Source organism: Anomaloglossus baeobatrachus, chromosome 1, assembly GCF_048569485.1.
Source record: "Anomaloglossus baeobatrachus isolate aAnoBae1 chromosome 1, aAnoBae1.hap1, whole genome shotgun sequence".
Taxonomy (NCBI): Eukaryota; Metazoa; Chordata; class Amphibia; order Anura; family Aromobatidae; genus Anomaloglossus; species Anomaloglossus baeobatrachus.
Genome location: NC_134353.1, coordinates 32,338,357 through 32,366,214, shown reverse-complemented (window position 1 = coordinate 32,366,214; position 27,858 = coordinate 32,338,357). Strand labels below are relative to the sequence as shown.

The window sequence follows — 27,858 nt, the reverse complement described above, 5'->3', positions numbered from 1 at the left end:
CTCATTTTTTGCGGAACGAGCTGTATTTTTAAATGAAACCATCAGTTTTACCATATAGTGTACTGGAAAATGGCAAAAAAATTCCAAATGCAGAAAAATTGCAAAAAAAGTTGGATAGCACTATGGTTTTTGAGATATTTTATTCACTGTGTTCACTATATGGTAAAATTGAAGTGTGGGTGTGATGCCTCAGGTCAGTGTGAGTTCGCAGACACTAAACATGTATAGGTTTACTTTTATATAAGGGGTTAAAAAAAATCGGAAGTTTGTCCAAAAAAAGTGGCGCACGTTTTACGCCATATTCCGTGACCCGTAGCGTTCTCATTTTTCGGGATCTATGGCTCAGTGATGGCTTATTTTTTGCGTCTCGAGCTGACGTTTTTAACGGTACCATTTTTGCGCAGATGCTACATTTTGATTACCTCTTATTGCATTTTGCGCAAAAGTTGTGGCGAGAAAAAAACGTCATTTTGGCGTTTGGAATTTTTTTGCCGCTACGCCGTATACTGATCAGGTTAATTGATTTTATATTTTGATAGATCGGGCGTTTCTGAACGCGGTGATACCAAATGTGTGTATATTTTTATTTTTTTTAACCCTTTAATTTTCAATGGGGCGAATGGGGGGTGATTTGAAATTTTAGGTTTTTTTGTTTTTTTTTAATTTTTTAAAACTTTTTTTAACTTTTTTTTTATTTTACTAGTCCCCCTAGGGGGCTATTGCGATCAGCATTCCGATCGCTCTGCAGTATCTGCTGATCACAGCTACAAGGCTGTAAACAGGAGATATGCTCTCTTTCTCTTTTGCTGTGCCCCGGGCACAGCGAAAGTGAAAGCAAGGCAGGAGTAGTACAGGAGTCATCACATGACCCTGTGCTACCATGACAACTATCGGAAGTCACGTGATCGCGTCACGTTACTTCCGGTATCGGGCGGTAAGTAAAACTTTACCGCGATCGCGCTTATAATGGCGCTGTCACATATTGACAGCGCCATATAAGGGGTTAATCGGCACGAGCAGATAACGATTCTGCTCGTGCCTAGCAGGCACACATCTCAGCTGTGAAAATCAGCTGAGATGTGTGCCGATCGCGGCATGCTGCCGCCGGAGGACCGCGGGCAGTAACATTATGTATGAATCGGTCATGTACAATGCAAGAAAATCTGGTATTGCACTCGGACCAATATTAGTCAATGAGGCAGAGCAGATGGTCAGCTTTTCTCGCATCCAGATTTTGGATGAGAGAAAAGTTGTAGCCTATACAACCTATACAAGTCTATGGGTGCGAGTGAAACATTGAACTGCACTCAGATGACATCCGAGTGCAATGCGATAATCGCATCATTTGACAATGGAGGGGATGGGGAGATTAATCCCAGCTGTAGGATTGGGTCAGTCACATGAGTGGGAGCCGAAGGTCATTACCACTCGCATCGGATGCTATAAATTCGTGTGAATCCAGCCTAATGTAGATAGTCACGCCACACAAAATAGTTGATAAATTACATTTCCCTTATGCCTACCTGACATAAACACCATTTGTCAAACATCTTTTAATTTTCTAAAGGATGTTAGAAGTAGAGATGAGCGAACCGGTCGCGGTTCGGCTCGAGGTTGGTTCGCCGAACAGACCTCCCGTTCGAGTTCGGTTCGTCGAACGTTCGACGAACCGAACTCGAACTGCATAGGAAACAATGGCAGGCAATCACAAACACAGAAAAACACCTAGAAAACACCCTCAAAGGTGTCCTAAAGGTGACAAACAACTCAAACACATTGGAAAGTGACAAGGACATATACTCATGCGAAAACAAAACAGCTGGACAAGGAAAAAGAGGAGGACACACAGATATAGGCATGGCACGCCCTTCTAAAATCATGTAAAACACCGCAAGGTGACTCCAAGCGGAGTCTCCATTTTTTCCAAAAATTGGGCCACACACACACCCACCCCTTCAGTGGCAGCAGTTGTGCCCCAGTTGTACACTTCACAGCTACATTTGCATCAAGCACATTCAAAAATACGCCATTCTTATCCATCCCCAGGATGACACCGGGGTAGGTAGCAAAGTCTTTGCTGACCCATGACTTGTTCATCTTGGCTTCTTTTAAAAACAATGTAAGCAAGGGTTACTCCAAGCGGAGTCTCCCTTTTTTCCAAAAATTGGGCCACACAGACACCCAACCCATCAGTGGCAGCACTTGGGCCCTAGTTGCAAACAGGATGTTTTGATTTGCATCAAGCACATTCAAAAATACGCCATTCTTATCCGTCCCCAGGATGACACCGGGGTAGGTAGCAAAGTCTTTCCTGATCCCAGCTCTGTTCATCTTGGCTTCTTTTAAAAACACATCAAGCAAGGGTTACTCCAAGCGGAGTCTCCCTTTTTTTCCAAAAATTGGGCCACACAGACACCCACCCCATCAGTGGCAGCACTTGGGCCCTAGTTGCAAACAGGATGTTTTGATTTGCATCAAGCACATTCAAAAATACGCCATTCTTATCCGTCCCCAGGATGACACCGGGGTAGGTAGCAAAGTCTTTCCTGATCCCAGCTCTGTTCATCTTGGCTTCTTTTAAAAACACATCAAGCAAGGGTTACTCCAAGCGGAGTCTCCCTTTTTTTCCAAAAATTGAGCCACACAGACACCCACCCCATCAGTGGCAGCACTTGGGCCCTAGTTGCAAACAGGATGTTTTGATTTGCATCAAGCACATTCAAAAATACGCCATTCTTATCCGTCCCCAGGATGACACCGGGGTAGGTAGCAAAGTCTTTGCTGATCCCAGCTCTGTTCATCTTGGCTTCTTTTAAAAACACATCAAGCAAGGGTTACTCCAAGCGGAGTCTCCCTTTTTTTCCAAAAATTGGGCCACACAGACACCCACCCCATCAGTGGCAGCACTTGGGCCCTAGTTGCAAACAGGATGTTTTGATTTGCATCAAGCACATTCAAAAATACGCCATTCTTATCCGTCCCCAGGATGACACCGGGGTAGGTAGCAAAGTCTTTCCTGATCCCAGCTCTGTTCATCTTGGCTTCTTTTAAAAACACATCAAGCAAGGGTTACTCCAAGCGGAGTCTCCCTTTTTTTCCAAAAATTGGGCCACACAGACACCCACCCCATCAGTGGCAGCACTTGGGCCCTAGTTGCAAACAGGATGTTTTGATTTGCATCAAGCACATTCAAAAATACGCCATTCTTATCCGTCCCCAGGATGACACCGGGGTAGGTAGCAAAGTCTTTGCTGATCCCAGCTCTGTTCATCTTGGCTTCTTTTAAAAACACATCAAGCAAGGGTTACTCCAAGTGGAGTCTCCCTTTTTTTCCAAAAATTGGGCCACACAGACACCCACCCCATCAGTGGCAGCACTTGGGCCCTAGTTACAAACAGGATGTTTTGATTTGCATCAATCACATTCAAAAATACCCCATAATTAACCGTCCCCAGGATGACACCGGGGTAGGTAGCAAAGTCTTTGCTGACCCATGACTTGTTCATCTTGGCTTCTTTTAAAAACAATGTAAGCAAGGGTTACTCCAAGCGGAGTCTCCCTTTTTTCCAAAAATTGGGCCACACAGACACCCACCCCATCAGTGGCAGCACTTGGGCCCTAGTTGCAAACAGGATGTTTTGATTTGCATCAAGCACATTCCAAATCCACAAGCATTTACTCTCCCCAGGATGACACAGGGGTAGTAAATTCCTTCTGGATCCATGACTTGTTCATTTTGATGAACGTCAGTCTGTCCACATTGTCACTGGACAGACGCGTGCGCTTATCTGTCAGCACACACCCAGCAGCACTGAATACACGTTCAGAGACAACGCTGGCAGCTGGACACGACAAAATCTCCAAGGCGTAACTGGAGAGCTCTGGCCATTTTTCTATGTTTGAAGCCCAAAAGGAGCAAGGCTCCAGTTGCACAGTCATGGCATCGATGTTCATTTGGAGATACTCCTGTATCATCCTCTCCAGCCGTTGAGTATGTGTCAGACTTGTTGTCTCTGGTGGCCTTGCAAAAGAGGGTCTAAAAAAATTATGAAAAGATTCCATAAAATTGCTGTTACCGGCACCAGATACGGTCCTACTGGTACGGGTAGACTGGTGAAGATGACGAGACCGTCCCATGTTTGTCAAGTTACAACTGGGAGATTCCCTCCCTGCACCTGCACGGTTGTTTGGTGGAAAAGCCGAGCTAAGATCGAGTAACAGCTTCTGCTGATACTCCTGCATACGTGCGTCCCTTTCTCTGGCTGGAATTATGTCACAAAATTTGGACTTGTACCGGGGATCTAATAGTGTGGCAATCCAGTAGTCATCATCACTTCTAATTTTGACAATACGACTGTCATGTTGGAGGTAGTGCAACAAAAAGGCACTCATGTGTCTTGCGCAGCCATGCGGACCAAGTCCACGCTGTGTTTGTGGCATAGAGGTGCTACCCGTTCTTTCTTCCTCTGACATCTCCCCCCAACCTCTTTCAACTGAAATTTGACCAAGGTCTCCCTCATCCGCTGAGTCTTCCATGTCCATGGACAGTTCGTCCTCCATTTCTTCATGTTCTCCTGCACCTTGCTCAACATTTCGCCTGCTACTATGCGCCCTTGTCGATCCCTGTTCCCCATGGTCCCATGCCTGCTGCGTTGGTGATGATGAACGTCTGGACCTTGGTGATGTTGTTGTCCCTTGCACATATGAATCCTCCTGTAGTTCCTCCCCTTCATGTTGTCCCACCCCCTGACTCCGAATAGTGTTTAGCGTGTGCTCCAGCATGTAAATGACTGGAATCGTCATGCTGATAATGGCATTGTCAGAGCTAAACATATTCGTCGCCATGTCGAAACTGTGCAGAAGGGTGCATAGGTCCTTGATCTGAGACCACTCCATCAGGGTGATCTGCCCCACCTCTGCATCTCGTTGGCCCAGGCTATACGTCATGACGTATTGCACCAGGGCTCTGCGGTGCTGCCACAGTCGCTGTAACATGTGGAGAGTTGAATTCCAGCGTGTCGCCACATCGCATTTCAGGCGATGAACCGGCAGGCCGAAAGACTTCTGTAGCGATGCAAGTCGCTCAGCTGCGGCGCTTGAACGCCGGAAGTGAGCAGACAGTTTTCGTGCCCTGTTCAGAAGGCCATCTAGGCCGGGATAGTGTGTTAAAAATTGCTGCACGACAAGGTTCAACACGTGAGCCATACAAGGTACGTGTGTCACCTTGCCCAGGCGAAGGGCCGCACCCAGGTTTGCAGCATTGTCGCACACGGCCTTACCAGGCTGCAGGTTGAGTGGAGACAACCATTTATTAAACTCGGACCGCAGAGCTGACCACAACTCCTCAGCTGTGTGACTCTTATTACCAAGACATGTCAAGCTAAAGACCGCCTGATGCCGTTGCGCTCGGCTGCCAGCATAGTAATGAGGCGTGCGTGATTCCTTCTGCGCAGTGAGAACGCTGGTGGCCTGACCAGGCAGGCTTGGGGCGGAGGTGGAGGACCCAGATGAGGTGGAGGATGCAGAAGCTGTGGCGGAACTTGGACAGACAGAGGATTGACACACAAGTCGTGGGGACGGCAAGATTTGTGCAGCAGACCCTTCACCATCTATCACCATAGTTACCCAGTGCCCAGTCAGCGACATGTAACGTCCCTGTCCATGCTTACTGGTCCAAGTATCGGTGGTGAAATGCACCCGTTCACACACAGAGTTTCTCAAGGAAGCGGTGATGTTGTGTGCGACATGCTGGTGTAGCGCGGGCACACCTTTCTTAGAGAAGTAGTGGCGACTAGGCATCTGGTACTGGGGCACAGCGACAGACATAAGGTCTCTAAAATCCTGTGTGTCCACTAAGCGGAAAGGCAGCATTTCGGTAGCCAACAGCTTACAGAGGGATAGAGTCAACCTCTTAGCTTTGTCATGGGTCGGAGGAAGTGGCCTTTTATTTGACCACATCTGAGGGACAGAGATCTGGCTGCTGTGTGTAGACGGTGTTGAGTAGGGTGTCCCTGGAAAAATGCAGGTTTGTGAGGAAAGTGCAGGCGGAGACATGATGTTGCCTTCATCCAACGTTGGTGCTATCGATGTCTGAGAGAGCTGTACACACTCACTTGTTTCCCCTTCCAAACCAACTGACGACCTTACAAGCAAACTGCCTGTTGCGGTTACAGTGGTGGAAGTTTTGCGTGGAAAAACAGGTGTGACAGCTGTCCCCACAGTCCTAGAAGATGAAGAGCGCGCGGATGCACTGGAAGGGGCGGGCGGTGGATGGTTCGCTCCGCTAGCCGGCATTGCAGCACGGTGAGCTTCCCACCGGGACTTATGATATTTATTCATGTGACGATTCATGGAAGAAGTTGTCAAACTGCTGAGGTTTTGACCTCTACTAACAGAATCATGACAAATGTTACATATCACATGAGTTGGGCGATCTTTTTCGATGTGAAAAAAGGCCCAGGCTAGGCAAGGCTTAGAGGCCATGCGACCTGTTGATCCACCCCGAATAATGCTCATAGGCAGAGTGGTGGCTGAGGATGCAGTTGTAGACGTGCTACCAGTGCTCCGACTCTGTCCAGGAAGGCGCAAGGTAACTTCGTCGTCGGTTGCATCCTCCTCCACCGCCTCTGTTGACCTCCTCGAGTGCCTGACTGGGGGTTGACAGTAGGTGGGATCTAGAACGTCATCATCAATTGTTGTGTTCGCACTCCCCTCCCCCTCAGACCGAGCCTCTTCTTGCCCTGACCGAATATTTAAGTTGTCATCCCAATCGGGTATCTGCGTCTCATCTTTATCAGTATGTTCCTCATTGTCTATAACCACAGGTGTTACAGTTTGTGACAAAGGGTCAACATTATGCTCAGAAACTTGGTCCTCACGGCCTGAATCTGAGTCACAAAGGTTCTGGGCATCACTGCAGACCATTTCCTGTTCTGTACTCACTGTAGCTTGGGAGCAGACCTCTGATTCCCAGGCTATAGTGTGACTGAACAGCTCTGCAGACTCAGCCATCTCAGTTCCACCATACTGTGCAGGGCTGATGGAGACTTCAGAGCTGGGAGAAATCAAGTGTGATTGGGATGACAACTCAGAGGAATGGTGTTTTTTGGATGCGGTACTTGAAGTGGCTAAGAGGGCACTTGTTGGACCACTTGAGATCCATTCAAGCATTTTCCTTTTTTGCCCATCATCTACCTTTGTTCCTCTTGTTCGTGTCCGTAAAAAAGGGAGCACATCGGATTGTCCACAATAAGTAGTAGACATCTTACTTTTGCTAGTAGATGGTCTATCTTCAGCAGATGATAATGGAGCTTTGGCACCTTCCCCACTGACAAAACCTTTTTTGCCTTTTCCACCACGCCTCTTCCCCTTTCCACCAGCATCTGTCATTTTGCCACTCATGTTGATTGCGACAAGATTGTGGACTGAAAATGTGGTAGTAAAAATTGAGAGGTGGTGAAGATTGCAGTGGTGGTCTAGCTTTATTAACAGCAGAATAATAAAGAATAAATATCCCTGACAATGTAACTTAGTTATAATTCGTTGGAGTGTGCAACGCAGGCAGACGTGCTGCAAATGTCTTGGCACTAGTGGGACTATAGCAAAGTCCAATAGCCACGTATAGGATGCCACTAGGTACACTGAGTGTGTGCTAGTATAATGGCTTAGTTATAATTAGTTGGAGTGTGCAACGCAGGCAGATGCGCTCTGCAAATGTCTTGGCACTAGTAGGACTATAGCAAAGTCCAATAGCCACGTATAGGATGCCACTAGGTACACTGAGTGTGTGCTAGTATAATGGCTTAGTTATAATTAGTTGGAGTGTGCAACGCAGGCAGACGTGCTGCAAATGTCTTGGCACTAGTGGGACTATAGCAAAGTCCAATAGCCACGTATAGGATGCCACTAGGTACACTGAGTGTGTGCTAGTATAATGGCTTAGTTATAATTAGTTGGAGTGTGCAACGCAGGCAGACGTGCTGCAAATGTCTTGGCACTAGTGGGACTATAGCAAAGTCCAATAGCCACGTATAGGATGCCACTAGGTACACTGAGTGTGTGCTAGTATAATGGCTTAGTTATAATTAGTTGGAGTGTGCAACGCAGGCAGACGTGCTGCAAATGTCTTGGCACTAGTGGGACTATAGCAAAGTCCAATATCCACGTATAGGATGCCACTAGGTTCACTGAGTGTGTGCTAGTATAATGGCTTAGTTATAATTAGTTGGAGTGTGCAACGCAGGCAGATGCGCTCTGCAAATGTCTTGGCACTAGTGGGACTATAGCAAAGTCCAATAGCCACGTATAGGATGCCACTAGGTACACTGAGTGTGTGCTAGTATAATGGCTTAGTTATAATTAGTTGGAGTGTGCAACGCAGGCAGACATGCTGCAAATGTCTTGGCACTAGTGGGACTATAGCAAAGTCCAATAGCCACGTATAGGATGCCACTAGGTACACTGAGTGTGTGCTAGTATAATGGCTTAGTTATAATTAGTTGGAGTGTGCAACGCAGGCAGACGTGCTGCAAATGTCTTGGCACTAGTGGGACTATAGCAAAGTCCAATAGCCACGTATAGGATGCCACTAGGTACACTGAGTGTGTGCTAGTATAATGGCTTAGTTATAATTAGTTGGAGTGTGCAACGCAGGCAGACGTGCTGCAAATGTCTTGGCACTAGTGGGACTATAGCAAAGTCCAATAGCCACGTATAGGATGCCACTAGGTACACTGAGTGTGTGCTAGTATAATGGCTTAGTTATAATTAGTTGGAGTGTGCAACGCAGGCAGACGTGCTGCAAATGTCTTGGCACTAGTGGGACTATAGCAAAGTCCAATAGCCACGTATAGGATGCCACTAGGTACACTGAGTGTGTGCTAGTATAATGGCTTAGTTATAATTAGTTGGAGTGTGCAACGCAGGCAGACGTGCTGCAAATGTCTTGGCACTAGTGGGACTATAGCAAAGTCCAATAGCCACGTATAGGATGCCACTAGGTACACTGAGTGTGTGCTAGTATAATGGCTTAGTTATAATTAGTTGGAGTGTGCAACGCAGGCAGACGTGCTGCAAATGTCTTGGCACTAGTGGGACTATAGCAAAGTCCAATAGCCACGTATAGGATGCCACTAGGTACACTGAGTGTGTGCTAGTATAATGGCTTAGTTATAATTAGTTGGAGTGTGCAACGCAGGCAGACGTGCTGCAAATGTCTTGGCACTAGTGGGACTATAGCAAAGTCCAATAGCCACGTATAGGATGCCACTAGGTTCACTGAGTGTGTGCTAGTATAATGGCTTAGTTATAATTAGTTGGAGTGTGCAACGCAGGCAGATGCGCTCTGCAAATGTCTTGGCACTAGTAGGACTATAGCAAAGTCCAATAGCCACGTATAGGATGCCACTAGGTACACTGAGTGTTTGCTAGTAAAATTGCTTAGTTTAAAAAAGTTGTAGTGTGCAATGCAGGCAGACGTGCTCTGCAAATGTCTTTGCACTAGTGGGACTATAGCAAAGTCCAATAGCCACGTATAGGATGCCACTAGGTACACTGAGTGTGTGCTAGTATAATGGCTTAGTTATAATTAGTTGGAGTGTGCAACGCAGGCAGACGTGCTGCAAATGTCTTGGCACTAGTGGGACTATAGCAAAGTCCAATAGCCACGTATAGGATGCCACTAGGTACACTGAGTGTGTGCTAGTATAATGGCTTAGTTATAATTAGTTGGAGTGTGCAACGCAGGCAGACGTGCTGCAAATGTCTTGGCACTAGTGGGACTATAGCAAAGTCCAATAGCCACGTATAGGATGCCACTAGGTACACTGAGTGTGTGCTAGTATAATGGCTTAGTTATAATTAGTTGGAGTGTGCAACGCAGGCAGACGTGCTGCAAATGTCTTGGCACTAGTGGGACTATAGCAAAGTCCAATAGCCACGTATAGGATGCCACTAGGTACACTGAGTGTGTGCTAGTATAATGGCTTAGTTATAATTAGTTGGAGTGTGCAACGCAGGCAGACGTGCTGCAAATGTCTTGGCACTAGTGGGACTATAGCAAAGTCCAATAGCCACGTATAGGATGCCACTAGGTACACTGAGTGTGTGCTAGTATAATGGCTTAGTTATAATTAGTTGGAGTGTGCAACGCAGGCAGACGTGCTGCAAATGTCTTGGCACTAGTGGGACTATAGCAAAGTCCAATAGCCACGTATAGGATGCCACTAGGTACACTGAGTGTGTGCTAGTATAATGGCTTAGTTATAATTAGTTGGAGTGTGCAACGCAGGCAGACGTGCTGCAAATGTCTTGGCACTAGTGGGACTATAGCAAAGTCCAATAGCCACGTATAGGATGCCACTAGGTACACTGAGTGTGTGCTAGTATAATGGCTTAGTTATAATTAGTTGGAGTGTGCAACGCAGGCAGACGTGCTGCAAATGTCTTGGCACTAGTGGGACTATAGCAAAGTCCAATAGCCACGTATAGGATGCCACTAGGTACACTGAGTGTGTGCTAGTATAATGGCTTAGTTATAATTAGTTGGAGTGTGCAACGCAGGCAGACGTGCTGCAAATGTCTTGGCACTAGTGGGACTATAGCAAAGTCCAATAGCCACGTATAGGATGCCACTAGGTACACTGAGTGTGTGCTAGTATAATGGCTTAGTTATAATTAGTTGGAGTGTGCAACGCAGGCAGACGTGCTGCAAATGTCTTGGCACTAGTGGGACTATAGCAAAGTCCAATAGCCACGTATAGGATGCCACTAGGTACACTGAGTGTGTGCTAGTATAATGGCTTAGTTATAATTAGTTGGAGTGTGCAACGCAGGCAGACGTGCTGCAAATGTCTTGGCACTAGTGGGACTATAGCAAAGTCCAATAGCCACGTATAGGATGCCACTAGGTACACTGAGTGTGTGCTAGTATAATGGCTTAGTTATAATTAGTTGGAGTGTGCAACGCAGGCAGACGTGCTGCAAATGTCTTGGCACTAGTGGGACTATAGCAAAGTCCAATAGCCACGTATAGGATGCCACTAGGTACACTGAGTGTGTGCTAGTATAATGGCTTAGTTATAATTAGTTGGAGTGTGCAACGCAGGCAGACGTGCTGCAAATGTCTTGGCACTAGTGGGACTATAGCAAAGTCCAATAGCCACGTATAGGATGCCACTAGGTACACTGAGTGTGTGCTAGTATAATGGCTTAGTTATAATTAGTTGGAGTGTGCAACGCAGGCAGACGTGCTGCAAATGTCTTGGCACTAGTGGGACTATAGCAAAGTCCAATAGCCACGTATAGGATGCCACTAGGTACACTGAGTGTGTGCTAGTATAATGGCTTAGTTATAATTAGTTGGAGTGTGCAACGCAGGCAGACGTGCTGCAAATGTCTTGGCACTAGTGGGACTATAGCAAAGTCCAATAGCCACGTATAGGATGCCACTAGGTTCACTGAGTGTGTGCTAGTATAATGGCTTAGTTATAATTAGTTGGAGTGTGCAACGCAGGCAGATGCGCTCTGCAAATGTCTTGGCACTAGTAGGACTATAGCAAAGTCCAATAGCCACGTATAGGATGCCACTAGGTACACTGAGTTTTTGCTAGTAAAATTGCTTAGTTTAAAAAAGTTGTAGTGTGCAATGCAGGCAGACGTGCTCTGCAAATGTCTTTGCACTAGTGGGACTATAGCAAAGTCCAATAGCCACGTATAGGATGCCACTAGGTACACTGAGTGTGTGCTAGTATAATGGCTTAGTTATAATTAGTTGGAGTGTGCAACGCAGGCAGACGTGCTGCAAATGTCTTGGCACTAGTGGGACTATAGCAAAGTCCAATAGCCACGTATAGGATGCCACTAGGTACACTGAGTGTGTGCTAGTATAATGGCTTAGTTATAATTAGTTGGAGTGTGCAACGCAGGCAGACGTGCTGCAAATGTCTTGGCACTAGTGGGACTATAGCAAAGTCCAATAGCCATGTATAGGATGCCACTAGGTACACTGAGTGTGTGCTAGTATAATGGCTTAGTTATAATTAGTTGGAGTGTGCAACGCAGGCAGACGTGCTGCAAATGTCTTGGCACTAGTGGGACTATAGCAAAGTCCAATAGCCACGTATAGGATGCCACTAGGTACACTGAGTGTGTGCTAGTATAATGGCTTAGTTATAATTAGTTGGAGTGTGCAACGCAGGCAGACGTGCTGCAAATGTCTTGGCACTAGTGGGACTATAGCAAAGTCCAATAGCCACGTATAGGATACCACTAGGTACACTGAGTGTGTGCTAGTATAATGGCTTAGTTATAATTAGTTGGAGTGTGCAACGCAGGCAGACGTGCTGCAAATGTCTTGGCACTAGTGGGACTATAGCAAAGTCCAATAGCCACGTATAGGATGCCACTAGGTACACTGAGTGTGTGCTAGTATAATGGCTTAGTTATAATTAGTTGGAGTGTGCAATGCAGGCAGACGTGCTCTGCAAATGTCTTTGCACTAGTGGGACTATAGCAAAGTCCAATAGCCACGTATAGGATGCCACTAGGTACACTGAGTGTGTGCTAGTATAATGGCTTAGTTATAATTAGTTGGAGTGTGCAACGCAGGCAGACGTGCTGCAAATGTCTTGGCACTAGTGGGACTATAGCAAAGTCCAATAGCCACGTATAGGATGCCACTAGGTACACTGAGTGTGTGCTAGTATAATGGCTTAGTTATAATTAGTTGGAGTGTGCAACGCAGGCAGACGTGCTGCAAATGTCTTGGCACTAGTGGGACTATAGCAAAGTCCAATAGCCACGTATAGGATGCCACTAGGTACACTGAGTGTGTGCTAGTATAATGGCTTAGTTATAATTAGTTGGAGTGTGCAACGCAGGCAGACGTGCTGCAAATGTCTTGGCACTAGTGGGACTATAGCAAAGTCCAATAGCCACGTATAGGATGCCACTAGGTACACTGAGTGTGTGCTAGTATAATGGCTTAGTTATAATTAGTTGGAGTGTGCAACGCAGGCAGACGTGCTGCAAATGTCTTGGCACTAGTGGGACTATAGCAAAGTCCAATAGCCACGTATAGGATGCCACTAGGTTCACTGAGTGTGTGCTAGTATAATGGCTTAGTTATAATTAGTTGGAGTGTGCAACGCAGGCAGATGCGCTCTGCAAATGTCTTGGCACTAGTAGGACTATAGCAAAGTCCAATAGCCACGTATAGGATGCCACTAAAAAACACTTAGTGTGTGCAAGTATAATGGCTTAGTTATAATTAGTTGGAGTGTGCAACGCAGGCAGATGCGCTCTGCAAATGTCTTGGCACTAGTGGGACTATAGCAAAGTCCAATAGCCACGTATCGGATGCCACTAGGTACACTGAGTGTTTGCTAGTAAAATTGCTTAGTTTAAAAAAGTTGTAGTGTGCAATGCAGGCAGACGTGCTCTGCAAATGTCTTTGCACTAGTTGGACTATAGCAAAGTCCAATAGCCACGTATAGGATGCCACTAGGTACACTGAGTGTTTGCTAGTAAAATTGCTTAGTTTAAAAAACTTGGAGTGTGCAATGCAGGCAGATGTGCTCTGCTAATGTCTTTGCACTAGTGGGACTATAGCAAAGTCCAATAGCCACGTATAGGATGCCACTAGGTACACTGAGTGTGTGCTAGTATAATGGCTTAGTTATAATTCGTTGGAGTGTGCAACGCAGGCAGATGCGCTCTGCAAATGTCTTGGCACTAGTGGGACTATAGCAAAGTCCAATAGCCACGTATAGGATGCCACTAGGTACACTGAGTGTTTGCTAGTAAAATTGCTTAGTTTAAAAAAGTTGTAGTGTGCAATGCAGGCAGACGTGCTCTGCAAATGTCTTTGCACTAGTGGGACTATAGCAAAGTCCAATAGCCACGTATAGGATGCCACTAGGTACACTGAATGTTTGCTAGTATAATGGCTTACTTAGAATGAGTTGGAGTGTGCAGAGGACAAGAGGGTACAGTGGCAGGATTGTGGGGCTCTGGGTAGAGGAATGGAAGCCTGCCTTTCTATTCCCTCCTAATGGTGAAATGCAGGTAGGAAATCCCTGACCTGGGCTACACAGACGCTGTTGCTGTTTGCAGGACCTGTCACTTATGGCTCTCTGACCCTGCCGCTTTGAGCCCTTAAAAGGACTGCTAGAATGTGCTCTCCCTAAGCTGTCTAACGCTGTGTATGCAGCGCATACAGCTGTATCGGCTATAGGACTCAGGAGGACGGAGCTGCGACTCTGATGTCTGACACCAAAGACGCAGAAGGCAGATAATGGCGTTCGTGAAGAAAATGTCCGGTTTTATAATGCAGGGACATGTGACATGCAGATCCTATCACACATGCCGTTGCTTCTCTGGCTCAAAGTCCACTTAGCTGTGTGTGTGTCTGTGATTGGCTGACATGCTGGCCCGCCCCACAAGACGCGCGCGCTTAGGGAAGGAAGACAAGAAAAAAAAAAAAAAAATGGCGATCGCCATTATAGAAACAGCAGTGATCTGAAGGCGCTGTTCACGCACACTATACACTGAAATGTGATAATAGTTTGATTCACAGAGTGACTTACACTATTACAGCAGAAACCAAGCTAGGATTTAGCTGTTTTTTGGCTGCTAGAACCGTTCTCGAACGTTTCTAGAACTATCGAGCTTTTGCAAAAAGCTCGAGTTCTAGTTCGATCTAGAACATGCCCCAAAATCACTCGAGCCGCGAACTGGAGAACCACGAACCACGAACCGCGCTCAACTCTAGTTAGAAGGTTTAAAAATTGAAATTTACCAAACTTATTTTTCTAGGAACCTATTTGGTTTTGAAGTGACTTCAAGGGACCTACAGCTTGGAAAAACCCAAAAACTGATACCATTTTAAAAAAAAGCGCCCCTCAACATATTCAAAACTGCTGTCAGGTAGTTTATTAACCCTTCCTGTGCATTTAAGGAATTAATGTAAAATGGCATGACAGGAATGAAAAAATATATTTTTACCAGCTACATGTTGCTAATTTCTGAACAGGCCACTAAAGCCACCAAACTCCAAAGCCATAATGTAGACTTGAATTGCTACGGCAACCATCAGGACCACCAATTATCATCTCAGAATGAAGATTGGGTTAACGAGGTAGCCCCCACACTCTATTAACCATCTAGATTAGTGTTTTCCAAACTCCGGTCCTCACGGACCCCAACAGGTCATGTTTTCAGGCTTTCCTTAATATTGCACAGGTGATGCCTTGAGAATAATTCCATCACCTGTTCAGTGCTAAGGAAATCCTGAAAACATGACCTGTTGGGAGCCATGAGGACTGGAGTTTGGGAAAAATCGATCTAGATGAGGTAGCCACTATTTACAGCCGCATCTAAGGGGTTCATTTGCTATGGTCAGGGACAACACCCATTGTGACTGATGCAGCAACATGTCAACTATAGTAGACAGCCGACAGCTGCTGCATTTCACCCATTTGGAAATGTTATTCTCTTATAACTCAGGTCACTAAAAAGACGAATTGCTAGTAAAAAAAAAATGTAATGATATAGTTACACAAAACATTGAGCATACACAAATTATCTGCACAATTATCAAAATTTTATCTGGATTGAATTACAAATTGTCAAATAATGGACCTCCAACAAAAGGATCCCTTATATTTTTTTTCATTGTTTTGATCAGAAAACTAAAATTATAGCACACAAATCCCAGAAAGCGGATTTCATGTTGTACTAGGTTTGAGATTTTTTTCTCTGAATTACTTACTTCGCGCAAACCATTTTGTAGAACTTTTCTCCTTCATACTGCCATCGCCTTATCTGTGAATGTACAGTGAAGATTCCTCCTATGATAATGTCTCCAGCTTGAGAATATTTATATTCAAATGTATAGTTCTTCATGGTTAGACGACATCCAGGAGACGAGCTCTGTGACTGTGCAGAGCAAAGCGTCAAGGAGAAAAGTAATATCCAGCAAATCTTCAGTGGAAAATCACATGCAATGTAACGGGACATTAGTAAAGAACCTTCACTGTTCTCAAATGACAGATGTGAATCTTTACTGAAAATATCAGGTCAATGACAGGATGGGAGCTTTATATCTTCCGCTAAGTCATATTTTAGACATGATGTATAAAATTGTATTCAGCAAAAATTAAAATAAATAAATTGTATTCAGCAAAAATGAAAATAAATAAATTAAGATCAATCTCAGGTGTGAAGGAAATCTTAGAATTGTAAAGGAAATAAATAAACTTAAATATAATTAAACACAACGAATGAGTTACAATATATTGTAGGTCACTAGGTTTTGGTATTTTGCTAACATCTGCTGTTCTGTGTGTCATATCAATCATTCAGAAGATGACCCGATGTCCAAATTCATTCACAAAGACCTTTCTACGTCCCATCAGTTGTCATCCTTGCATTGTGTAGAAGCTGGACAGTTTCTTCGAGATTTAGGTGCCAAGTTCAGTATGAAAAAAAATTGCCCCAACACAAAACCCCATAAACTGATCATTTGGCAGTGTGGAGAAAATGATGGGTGAAATTAATTCTGTTTAAATTATTATTCATTATTTTTAGGGATGAGCGAACCCGAACATCAGGTGTCTGGATCCTGGACCCAAGCACACACTTTTACCTGTATCTCATCTCTTTAATAGATGTATTAAAGCACACCAATCACCAGGATTTTGGTATATAACTAAAGCCAGTGCTATACTGGCACTATCAGGCTGATTCTAAACATACCATTAGTGGTCAGCTAGGATGTTAGGTTTTGAAACACAAGCAAGTAAAGTTTTAAAAATGAACAGCTTCTTGAATGACAGCAGCTGCCGATCAGCTGATAGCTGGGAGGGTATTCATAGTTATCCCCTCTCCCTGTTATTTATGCTAATTCTATTATGGAATTGATTTACTTTGTAACTAAAAATATATATATATATATATATATATATATATATATCTGGGGCTGTTCTAAGGGGTGCACGCGTGCGGGGTGCCTGCATGCGTGCCATCTTTTGCTAAGTGCCAACGTTGCCAAGTGCTGGGCAGTTACTTCAATGGCATTAGACTAACATGGACTAACATGCATCTTCTCTCTCTTCACACAGGTATATATCTCTGCTTGCTGAAGTGTAATGTCTGCTCCCCTCTGCTGCTGAATTCACTCTCCTGGTATATATCTCTGCTTGCTGAAGTGTAATGTCTGCTCCCCTCTGCTGCTGAATTCACTCTCCTGGTATATATCTCTGCTTGCTGAAGTGTAATGTCTGCTCCCCTCTGCTGCTGAATTCACTCTCCTGGTATATATCTCTGCTTCCTGAAGTGTAATGTCTGCTCCCCTCTGCTGCTGAATTCACTCTCCTGGTATATATCTCTGCTTGCTGAAGTGTAATGTCTGCTCCCCTCTGCTGCTGAATTCACTCTCCTGGTATATATCTCTGCTTGCTGAAGTGTAATGTCTGCTCCCCTCTGCTGCTGAATTCACTCTCCTGGTATATATCTCTGCTTGCTGAAGTGTAATGTCTGCTCCCCTCTGCTGCTGAATTCACTCTCCTGGTATATATCTCTGCTTGCTGAAGTGTAATGTCTGCTCCCCTCTGCTGCTGAATTCACTCTCCTGGTATATATCTCTGCTTGCTGAAGTGTAATGTCTGCTCCCCTCTGCTGCTGAATTCACTCTCCTGGTATATATCTCTGCTTGCTGAAGTGTAATGTCTGCTCCCCTCTGCTGCTGAATTCACTCTCCTGGTATATATCTCTGCTTGCTGTGACTTATGCTATGTCATTTTTGAATTATGTTTAATACTCACTGATGTATGACTGTATCTTCCTCTTTGTACATCTTATCTGATGGTGGAAGGTGTGAATCTGTGTAGACTAGAGGTCCGGGCGGGGGTGAAATGTTCTGTTTCCTTTGATTCCTTAATCATTCCCTGGTGTGATCAGCATTTGTTAATTTTCCTTAACAAGCTGAGCTCCCATAATCCCCCTCACCTACCCCTCTAGTCTGCCCTATATATCTGGGGCTGTTCTAAGGGGTGCCTGCATGCGTGCCATCTTTTGCTAAGTGCCAACGCTGCCAAGTGCTGGGCAGTTACTTCAATGGCAGTTAGTCAGGGCAGGAGGCAGGTAAACTAATCTTTGACACTCTGTTTCCACCATGACTATTATTTCTCTCTCTATCATCCTATGTGCCTTTACTGTCCACTTTCACCACCCTGTCCCCCCTCCATCACCACTCATCCACATTAGTCCCTCTCTCCTCTCCTCTCCTATGTACAGCTCCCAGGCCCTTTTCACCTATCTGATTAACCTCAATCCTTCATGCTCCAGGGTATCACACAAAAAGACATGTCACACGTCCAAAAACCATCTGACCCTTCTCCTTCTACTCCTACTTCTATCAGGTGATATCTCTCCTAATCCTGGTCCACCCCATGCTAACTTTACCCCCTCCCCCAACTCCCATAGAAACCCTGATAATATTATTAACATTCCCTGAACACCCTCACTTCCCTCTTTTAATTGTGCTCTATGGAATCCACGGTCTGTATGTAACAAGCTTCCTTACATCCACAACCTCTTTCTCAATAACTCTCTTAACTTACTAGGCCTAACTGAAACCTGGATTCAGGATTCTGATACTACTTCCCCTGCTGCCATCTCTCATGGCGGTTTACACTTTACCCATTCACCAAGACCTGGAAACAGACATGGTGGTGGAGTAGGCTTACTACTGTCCCCACAGTGCACTTTCCAGGTCATCCCCCCAGCTCCATCACTCTCATTCCCATCCTTTGAGGTTCACACCATCAGGCTCTTCCATCCCCTCTCCCTCAGAGTAGCTGTCATATACCGTCCACCAGGCTCACCCACCCAGTTCCTTGAACACTTTTCAGCCTGGCTGCCACACTTCATGTCCTCTGAATTGCCAACCCTGATCCTAGGAGACTTTAACATCCCCATGACCAGCCCCTCCTCCCCATCTGTATCCCAGCTTCTATATCTCACCACCTTCCTTGGCCTCTCACAACTCTCATCCTCAGAGACACATGAAGATGGTAACACCCTTGACCTGGTCTTTTTCCGCCTCTGCTCAATCTCTCACTTTGACAACTCACCTCTTCCCCTCTCTGACCACAACATCCTCTCCTTTAAGGTCACAAACCCTCGTCCGCCCCAGCACACTCCCACCTATCACACATTCAGAAACCTACAGGCCATTGACTCTCAAACACTTACAGACTCTCTACACTTATCACTATCCCCTATCTCCTCACTTTTATGCCCTAATCTGGCTGTAAAGCACTACAATGACACACTCAGAAGCATCCTGGACCAAGTAGCACCCCTCACCCTCAGAACCTCCAAACACCGAGTAAAACAACCTTGGCTCACATCACAAACTCGATTTCTCCAGCGATGCTCTAGGAGTGCCGAGCGCCTATGGAGGAAATCCCGCACACCAGAAAACTTCATCCACTACAAGTTCATGTTAAGGACCTACAACTCTTCCCTTCACCTCGCCAAACAGACCTACTTCACCACCCTTATCTCCTCACTAGCCAACAATCCAAAAAAGCTCTTTGACACCTTTCACTCCCTCCTCAGTCCCAAAGCACAGACCCCTATCACAGACCTTCATGCTGATGCCCTGGCCTCGTATTTCACAGAGAAAATAGAAAACATCCGCCAAGAGATCAGCTCCCAGTCACCAAGCTTTGTGAATCCCATCCCTCGCCACATCCCATCCAGCTCACTTTCCACATTTGACCAAGTCACAGAGGAGGAAGTCTCCAGGCTCCTCTCTTCTTCTCGTCCTACCACTTGCTCTACTGATCCCTTCCCCTCACGCCTACTCCAGACACTCTCTCCGGTTGTCACCACTCACCTAACTAAAATCTTCAATCTCTCTCTCTCTTCTGGTATCTTCCCTTCCTCCCTCAAACACTCTATTATTACTCCACTATTAAAAAAACCTTCCCTTGATCCGTCCTGCACAAGCAACTACAGACCAGTCTCCAATCTCTCCTTCATCTCTAAACTCTTGGAGCGCCTGGTGTACTCTCGCCTCACCCGCTACCTCTCCTCTCACTCTCTTTTAGATCCTTTACAGTCTGGCTTCCGCCCTTTACACTCAACAGAAACTGCCCTTGTCAAAGTGACCAATGAACTATTGACAGCAAAACGTAATGGTGACCACTCTCTGCTTATTCTTCTTGACCTTTCTGCAGCCTTCGACACTGTTGACCACCATCTCCTTCTCTCTTTGCTCCATTCTATTGGCCTAAAGGACACTGTTCTTTCCTGGTTCTCTTCCTATCTTTCTGGCCGCTCGTTCAGTGCATCATTTGCTGGCTCCACATCTTCTCCTCTCCCTCTCACTGTTGGGGTCCCTCAAGGTTCAGTCCTTGGCCCTCTTCTGTTCTCCCTCTACACTGCCCCAATTGGACAGACCATCAGCAGATTTGGCTTCCAGTACCATCTCTATGCTGATGACACACAGCTATACACCTCATCCCCTGAGCTCACCCCAGCTGTACTACAGAACACAAGTGACTGCCTGACTGCAGTTTGCAACACCATGTCTGCTCTCTATCTGAAACTTAACCTTTCCAAAACTGAACTTCTGCTTTTCCCTCCATCTCCCAACCTTCCTAACCCTGACATCTCCCTCTCTGTGTGTGGAACAACGATAAGTCCTAGGCAGCAAGCCCGCTGCCTGGGGGTTATACTTGACACTCATCTCTCCTTCACCTCCCACATACAATCTCTTGCCCGCACCTGCCGCTTGCACCTCAAGAACATCGCTAGAATCCGCCCCTTTCTCACAATGGAAACGACAAAAACCCTCACCGTGGCCCTGATCCACTCTCGCCTTGACTACTGTAACTCTCTATTAATTGGTCTCCTCCTAACTAGACTCTCCCCTCTACAGTCCATCCTTAATGCAGCAGCCAGGGTCACCTATCTGGCCAACCGCTACTCGGATGCCTCTGCTCTGTGCCAGTCATTGCACTGGTTGCCCATATATCACAGGATCCAATTCAAACTGCTTGTTCTCACCCACAAAGCTCTCCACAGTGCGGCACCCCCCTACATCTCCACCCTCCTCTCAGTCTATCATCCCACCCATTCTCTACGCTCTGCAAATGACTTTCGACTAACATCCACACTAATTCGAACCTCCCACTCCCGAATCCAAGACTTCTTCCGAGCTGCACCAAACCTCTGGAACGCTCTACCCCAAGAAGTTAGGACAAATCACAACTTACTCAGCTTCAGGCGCTCCCTAAAAACGCATCTTTTTATGGTGGCCTATCACACTCCCTAGCCTAACTAATTTCACCTAATCCCTCTACAACTTCTCAGAACATAACCCCACGTCAAACTCCATGGCACCCAAATGCATCTCAAGGCTCTGGCCAACTGGTCCAGGAAGCCATCATCTATCCCCCATGAGCTGGCTGGATTGTCATTTTAAATAAACACTTGTACCTTGCCCCTCCCCCCATCTCATTGTAGATTGTAAGCTCTCACGAGCAGGGTTGCCATTTTTTCCTTTTAAATATTGTATCCTCTATAATTGTTACTTGTTTGTATATGTTTAGGTATATGATATGTATATGTTCCTCCTGAATTGTAAAGCGCTGCGGAATATGTTGGCGCTATAGAAATAAAGATTATTATTATTTATTATTAAAAGGATCTGTGCTGATGTCATACCCATGTGACCAGAAGGGGCGGGGCCTCAGCTAACATAGTTCATACCAGGAAGCAACTAGATGGACTTAGGTCTTTTTTCAACCTATGTAACAATGTAACTTAGTCTGCATAGTCAGCGACTGGGGTAGAAAAGTCTTTGAAGATCCATGACTTGTGCATCTTGTTGAAAGTTAGGCTGTCTGCATTTTCAGGGGACAGCTAGTTGTGCTTATTCATCAAAACACCAACAGCAGTGCTGGAGACACATTCTGAGAGAACGCTGGCAGCCAGGCATGACAAAACCTACAAGGCATAACTAGTGAGCTAAGGCCATCCTTCCATTATTGAGGACCAAAATGCAAAAGGGTCCAAATCTCCCTTGATGACATTGATTTTGAGGTCTATTTACTCCTGCACCATCCTCTCCAGTTGTTCTCTATGTGTCAGACTTTTACTCTGTTTTGCTGGTGGACAGGATTGTCTATAAAATGTGTGCCCTGTTTCTGCAATGATGACTCAACAATCCCCTGGTTGGAAGTGTAGAACGGCAATGCACATTGTGTACCTCATTGATGTTTGAAGAAAACAACTGTGAAGATTGTGTACAAGTTGGTTTTGAGTTTCAACATGCGCGTTTCCTTTTTAAGCATCTGACAAAATGTACTCTTGTACCGTGCATCTAACAGAGTGGCAACCTAGTAGTCAGCTCTATTTCTAATCATAAAAATTCAGGAATCATATTGCAGATAGTGCAGCAGGAAGGCATTTGTATGTCGAAGACTTCCATTAAGTCCAAGTCCATGGTGTGTTGTTTGTGGTTTAACACTTAAGCTTGATTCCTACATGCTTTCCCACCAACCAGGAACAACGGAAAAGGGATCAATAGCTTTTTCATCTACTGACTGTTGCGTGCCCATCCTCGTCCTCCTCCATTTATTCCTTGGCTTTTGAATCTTCACTAACAGTTTTCCTGGTACCATTAGCCCCCCGTGATCTCTGTACTCCATGCTCCCACGCCACCTGCAGCGACAGACCGGACCTTAGAGAAATTGATCTTCCTGTGGGAGCCATACCTAATCCCGCAGACTATTCAAAATTTTCTCCAGCATGTAGATGACTGGAATAGTGATGCTGATGAAAGCATCGTGAGAGTTAACCATCTTACAAGCAATTTCGAAACTTTGCAGAAGGGTGCAGAGGTATTTTAACTGTGCCCACTCTGCAAGCGGGATTTGCCCCATGACCGAACCATGTTAGCAAAGGCTATGCATCATGACATACTGCAACAGGGCTCTTCGCTGCAGCCTGTGAAAAGTGAAATTTCACCATGTCAGCATGTTGCATATCAACTGGCTAACGGTAGGCTGAAAAACCTCTGTAGCAAGAAAAGTCGATAATCCACAACTTGCGAACGGCCTACTGTAGGAACACATCCAGGCAAGGATAATGGCGTAGAAATTGCTGTACAATCAGATTGAGGATGTCAGCCATGCAAATCACATGTGTGAGGTTGCCCTGGAGATGGGCCACCACCAGGTTTTCACCATTAATGTACATGGCCTTTACTGGCTCCAGGTTCAGTAGAGGCAGCCATTGCTGAAACTCGGCCAGGACAGCTGTCCACAACTATTCAGCTGTGTGATTGCATTCTCCAATGCATTTAAATTTCAACATTGTTTGATTACGTTGAGCCCTGGCAGTGATAATTGGAAGTTGGGGGATTCTCTCTGCACTGTTGCAAGGAAGTTACTTTAAGGGAGAGGTTGATGACACAGGTGGAAGCCCTGGAGGAGGTGGAGGAGGCAGAAGCAGTGTAGGAAGTAGTAAATACAGACATTTGTCCCACAAGCCTTGTGGATTCCAAGACTTGTGGAATGGCCCCTTACCCGCCTTCCCTGCAGCCACCAGAGTCACCCAGTGTCTAGTCAGCGAGATGTAATGCTACTGGCCATGCTTGCAAGTGTTATTTTTGAAATGCACCATGTCAGACACAGAGTTTTCCAACAGAAGGGTGATTTTGTCTGCAACATGCTGCTGTAGCGCAGGCACAGCTTTATTAGAGAAGTAATGGCGACTGGGCAACTGGTGCTGGGGGAATGCCATGGCCATCAAGTTTTATAAACCGTCTGTGTCCACCAAGTGGAAAGTCAGCATTTCTGTGGCCAACACATTGCATATGGTGAAGTTAAAACTCTTAGCTTTGGCATGTGTAGTAGAAAATAATCTTTTACCTGACCACAAATGCAGGACCAAGGGTTGGCTGATGCGCTGAGAGAGGATAGAGTAGGGTGTACATGACAAACTGGTGGACTGGGAGGGAGGAATAGGCGGGGATATTATGGTGGATTAAGAAAAATGGTTAACTCTGTGTCTGACATCGGTCAAAAACACCAGGCAGATCCACTACTGTAACAGCTGACATTGTCTCACTCACCTTGACTATAGCAGGTAAATCAATAGAGGTTCTGCGGCCGGAGACCTGGGTGACAACACTTTCGACGGTGATGGAGGAAGAAGCAGCAAGTGTGGTTGATGGGGTGGCCGGTGGTTTGGTAGTCCCACTAGGCTGTGTTTTAAAGCATTATGATTGCTAGAATAACATATGTTGGTCGAAGCATGTGCCGATTCATGCTTGTAGCATTTAAATTAATAGAATGTTTGCCTCTACTGAGTCGTTGTTTGCAAAGTTGGCAGATAACAAAAGTTTTGTGATCCTTTGAGGTCTCAAAAAATGCTCAGTCTAGGCAACCTTTCCTGCGAACTGCAGAGCTGTGTCAGAGTTGTGGCTGAGGATGCAGTGCTTGTTGTGGTTGCAACACTATGTTTTTTGGGGGGGAATTGGCAAAATAATCTTATTTTCCTCCTCCACTTTCTCTGATGAGCTACTCAGCTGCATGCCTCTGAGTCTCATCATCATCATCACTTCCACCCCTGGAACTTAACGCCTGGTGATGAGGGTCTGTATTCTGTTCAGACCCTACTTTGTCTGACCCTGGATCCAACTGACAAAGATTTTGGGTATTGGAGCAGATGCTTTCCTCCTCTTCAGTCTGGGAATCTTTGGAGCAGTCCTTTGATGCCTATTGGATAGAATGTGTTAAAAGCTCTGCAGACTTGCTCATCTGTGGTTCCCCACAGTCAGTTGAGCAGTTTAAGATCCGAGAAAAACAAGGATAATTGGGGTGTCACCTCTGAGAACTGTACTGTGTATGAAGTTGAGGTGGAGGAAGAGAAGAAGAGGCCACTTGATGCAGCACTTGCCATCCACTGTAGTACATGGTGTTTCTGTCCCTCATCTACAAGTTGTACAGATGTGCTGCTGCCAAAGAAAGGGAGTAGAGTAGGATATTCAGTAACAGAAGTTGTCAGCTGTCTTTGACTAGCACCTACCCCCATACCCCATATACCTCAATACCACTTTTATTCAGTTTTCCACCACAACCTCAGGATTTCCTACTCACGTTTGATGAACTCTTTCCCTCTTTTAACCAGCTGTTTCACAACCCTACCTTTCAGTCACTATCACCGATTTTGCAATATTTAGTTATTGAAATAGCAATTTTCAGCTGGAGTAGGGAGTACAGAATAAACACTATTTAGGTGATGAAATATCAACTTTTAGCCAGAGAACAAAATGACCACTATTTAGCTGATGAAATTGAAAATTTTAGCTGAAGAAGAGAATGACCACTATTTAGCCGAGGAACTGGTAATTTAACCTGGAGCACAGAATTACCACTATTTAGATTAGGAAATAGCAATTTTTAGTTGGCGCCTAGAATGACCACGATTCACGTGAGGATATAACACTTTTTAGCTGGAGCACAGAATGACCACAATTTTGATGAGGACATAGCAATTTTTAGCTGGAGCACAAAATGACCACTATTTAGATTAGGAAATAGCAATTTTTAGTTCAAGCATTGAATGACCACTATTTAGATTAGGAAATAGCAATTTTTAGCTGGAGCACAGAATGGCCACTATTTATCTGCGAAGATAGCAATTTTTAGCTAGAGAACAGAGTAACCACTATTTAGCTGAGGAAATAGCAGGTTTTAGCTGGAGAACAGAATGACCACTACTTAGCTGAGGAAATAGCAATTTTTAGCTAGTGAACAGAGTAAGCACTATTTAGCTGAGGAAATAGCATTTTTTAGCTGGAGAACAGAATGACCACTACTTAGCTGAGGAAATAGCATTTTTTAGCTGGAGCACAGAATGACCACTATTTATCTGCCAAGATAGCAATTTTTAGCTAGAGAACAGAGTAACCACTATTTAGCTGAGGAAATAGCAGGTTTTAGCTGGAGAACAGAATGACCACTACTTAGCTGAGGAAATAGCAATTTTTAGCTGGAGAACAGAATGACCACTATTTAGATCAAGATGTATATGACCACTATTTAGATGAGGGTATAGCAATTTTTAGCTACTGCACAATCTCTATTTAGATAAAGAAATAGCACTTTTTAGTTAGAGTGCAGAATGACCATAATTTAGATGAGGATATTGTAAGTTTGAGCTGGAGAACACAATTATCAATTGCAATTATCAATAAATAGATGATGAAATACCGTTCCATGGCACACAATGTTCCCTACACTGTAGGTTCCTGGACGTCCCTATTCTACACTATCGCCCTCTGTCTTAACTATCTCAACTACCCATGATTAAACTCCCTAGATAAGCTAACTGTACAGCAGCAGTGGCATTTGCCCTATTCTTTAGCTTTAGCAATCAGAAAATGGCGCCAGCGCCGCATGTCTGCTTTTTATATGCAGAGGGGCATGGGACTTAGGCAGCCAATGACAAGCCCTTGTGTCTGAACTTTGTTGAAGGTTTCTGCGTCCTGACTAAATGAAAAGAAATGAGGAAAAAATAAAAAAAAAATCTGCCACTCTTGTGACTTCTCCCCACCCCCTCTCCTCATTAAACAAGACCCCCCGCTCATCATACAGCACCACTATCCTAGCCAAAGTAATAGTAAGGTATTAGAAATGCTGCAAACAGTTACCTAAAAGAACAGAACATTACCAACTTTTGAGATGTGTTCGGGTATCCGAGCCGAATGAGTTCAAGGTTCATACCAAACTTGAAATTGGTGCACATTTTTCAATGATGTTTGCTCATCTCTAGTGGAGCCTCCAAATTGGGTCTCCATGTTGTTTGTTGCCTGAAGTGACGGGGTCTCAGAGCGCCAGGCCTACACCTGTCACTCATCCACCTCTTACTGATCATTTTTTTGCTGGGCCAGGCCTTGTTTCAGGCACTATCTCATGCATCTATGTTGAGCCATTATATAATTTATACTCTGAGGAAATTAAGGCCATTTTAGTGGTGCTGGCCCCTAATTTTTTGAAATATAGAGACTCCAAGCTTGGTTTTAATGTTGTGTATTGCTTGTAGTGGCAGGGGTCTCAGAGAGCCTCCCAGGTCAGTAGACCTACACCAGTCACTCACCCACCCACCTCCTAATTTTAACTTAATTTGAAAGCTGAAATGCTGGCCCAGACCGTGTCTCATGCATGCCTCATGCCTGACTGCTGCTCCACAACACTATTTTTACTTCAGGGCAATTGATGCCAATAATGGTGCCACGTGAGTGAGTGTGGCTGAGCAGAAAAGCAGTTGGAGCTGTTGCGTGAGGTATGAGGGCTCTAAGCACACGAGGCTCACACCGGTCTCTCACCCACCTCTTCATTTTAGCTTATTTGAATGCTGTAAATACTGGTCCAGACCCTCGTCTAACAGTGCACCGCAACACTACCGTTACTCTGAGGTAATTGATGGCAATATTTGGGCCACCTAAGTGTGACAGAGCAGAAAAGTTCAATAAAGGTGAATCATGGTCTAATAGAGCGCTAAGGAGGCCACAAAATCGTTTAGTAAGTTTTATTTGTTCTATCAAAGCCACAACGCGTTTCAATATACACGACATCTTCGTCAGGTGGATATAAAAAAACGAAGTGTGGAGAGTATCATTTAAAGGGGCAGGTGTAACACCATTGGCTAGTGACATTCCAAACCATTAACCCTTGGTGTGTCACACTGAAAACTCTATCATTTGTGTTATTGAAACAGTTTAAAAGTTATATATAATGAGAACAAGATTAAAAGATAAACAGTCAATATTGGTAT

At 45.1% G+C, this 27,858-nt stretch overlaps 1 protein-coding gene across 1 annotated transcript in view; it reads right to left on the bottom strand.

Moving 5' to 3' along the window:
- The window catches only part of LOC142314623 (vomeronasal type-2 receptor 26-like), a 120,281-nt gene extending 104,378 nt beyond the window's left edge, over positions 1–15,903 (bottom strand). The window contains exon 1 of the mRNA XM_075352523.1: positions 15,770–15,903. Coding sequence (XP_075208638.1) covers positions 15,770–15,903 — 134 coding nt within the window. The remainder of the gene's footprint in view (positions 1–15,769) is intronic.
- Between the last annotated feature and the right edge of the window lie 11,955 nt (positions 15,904–27,858).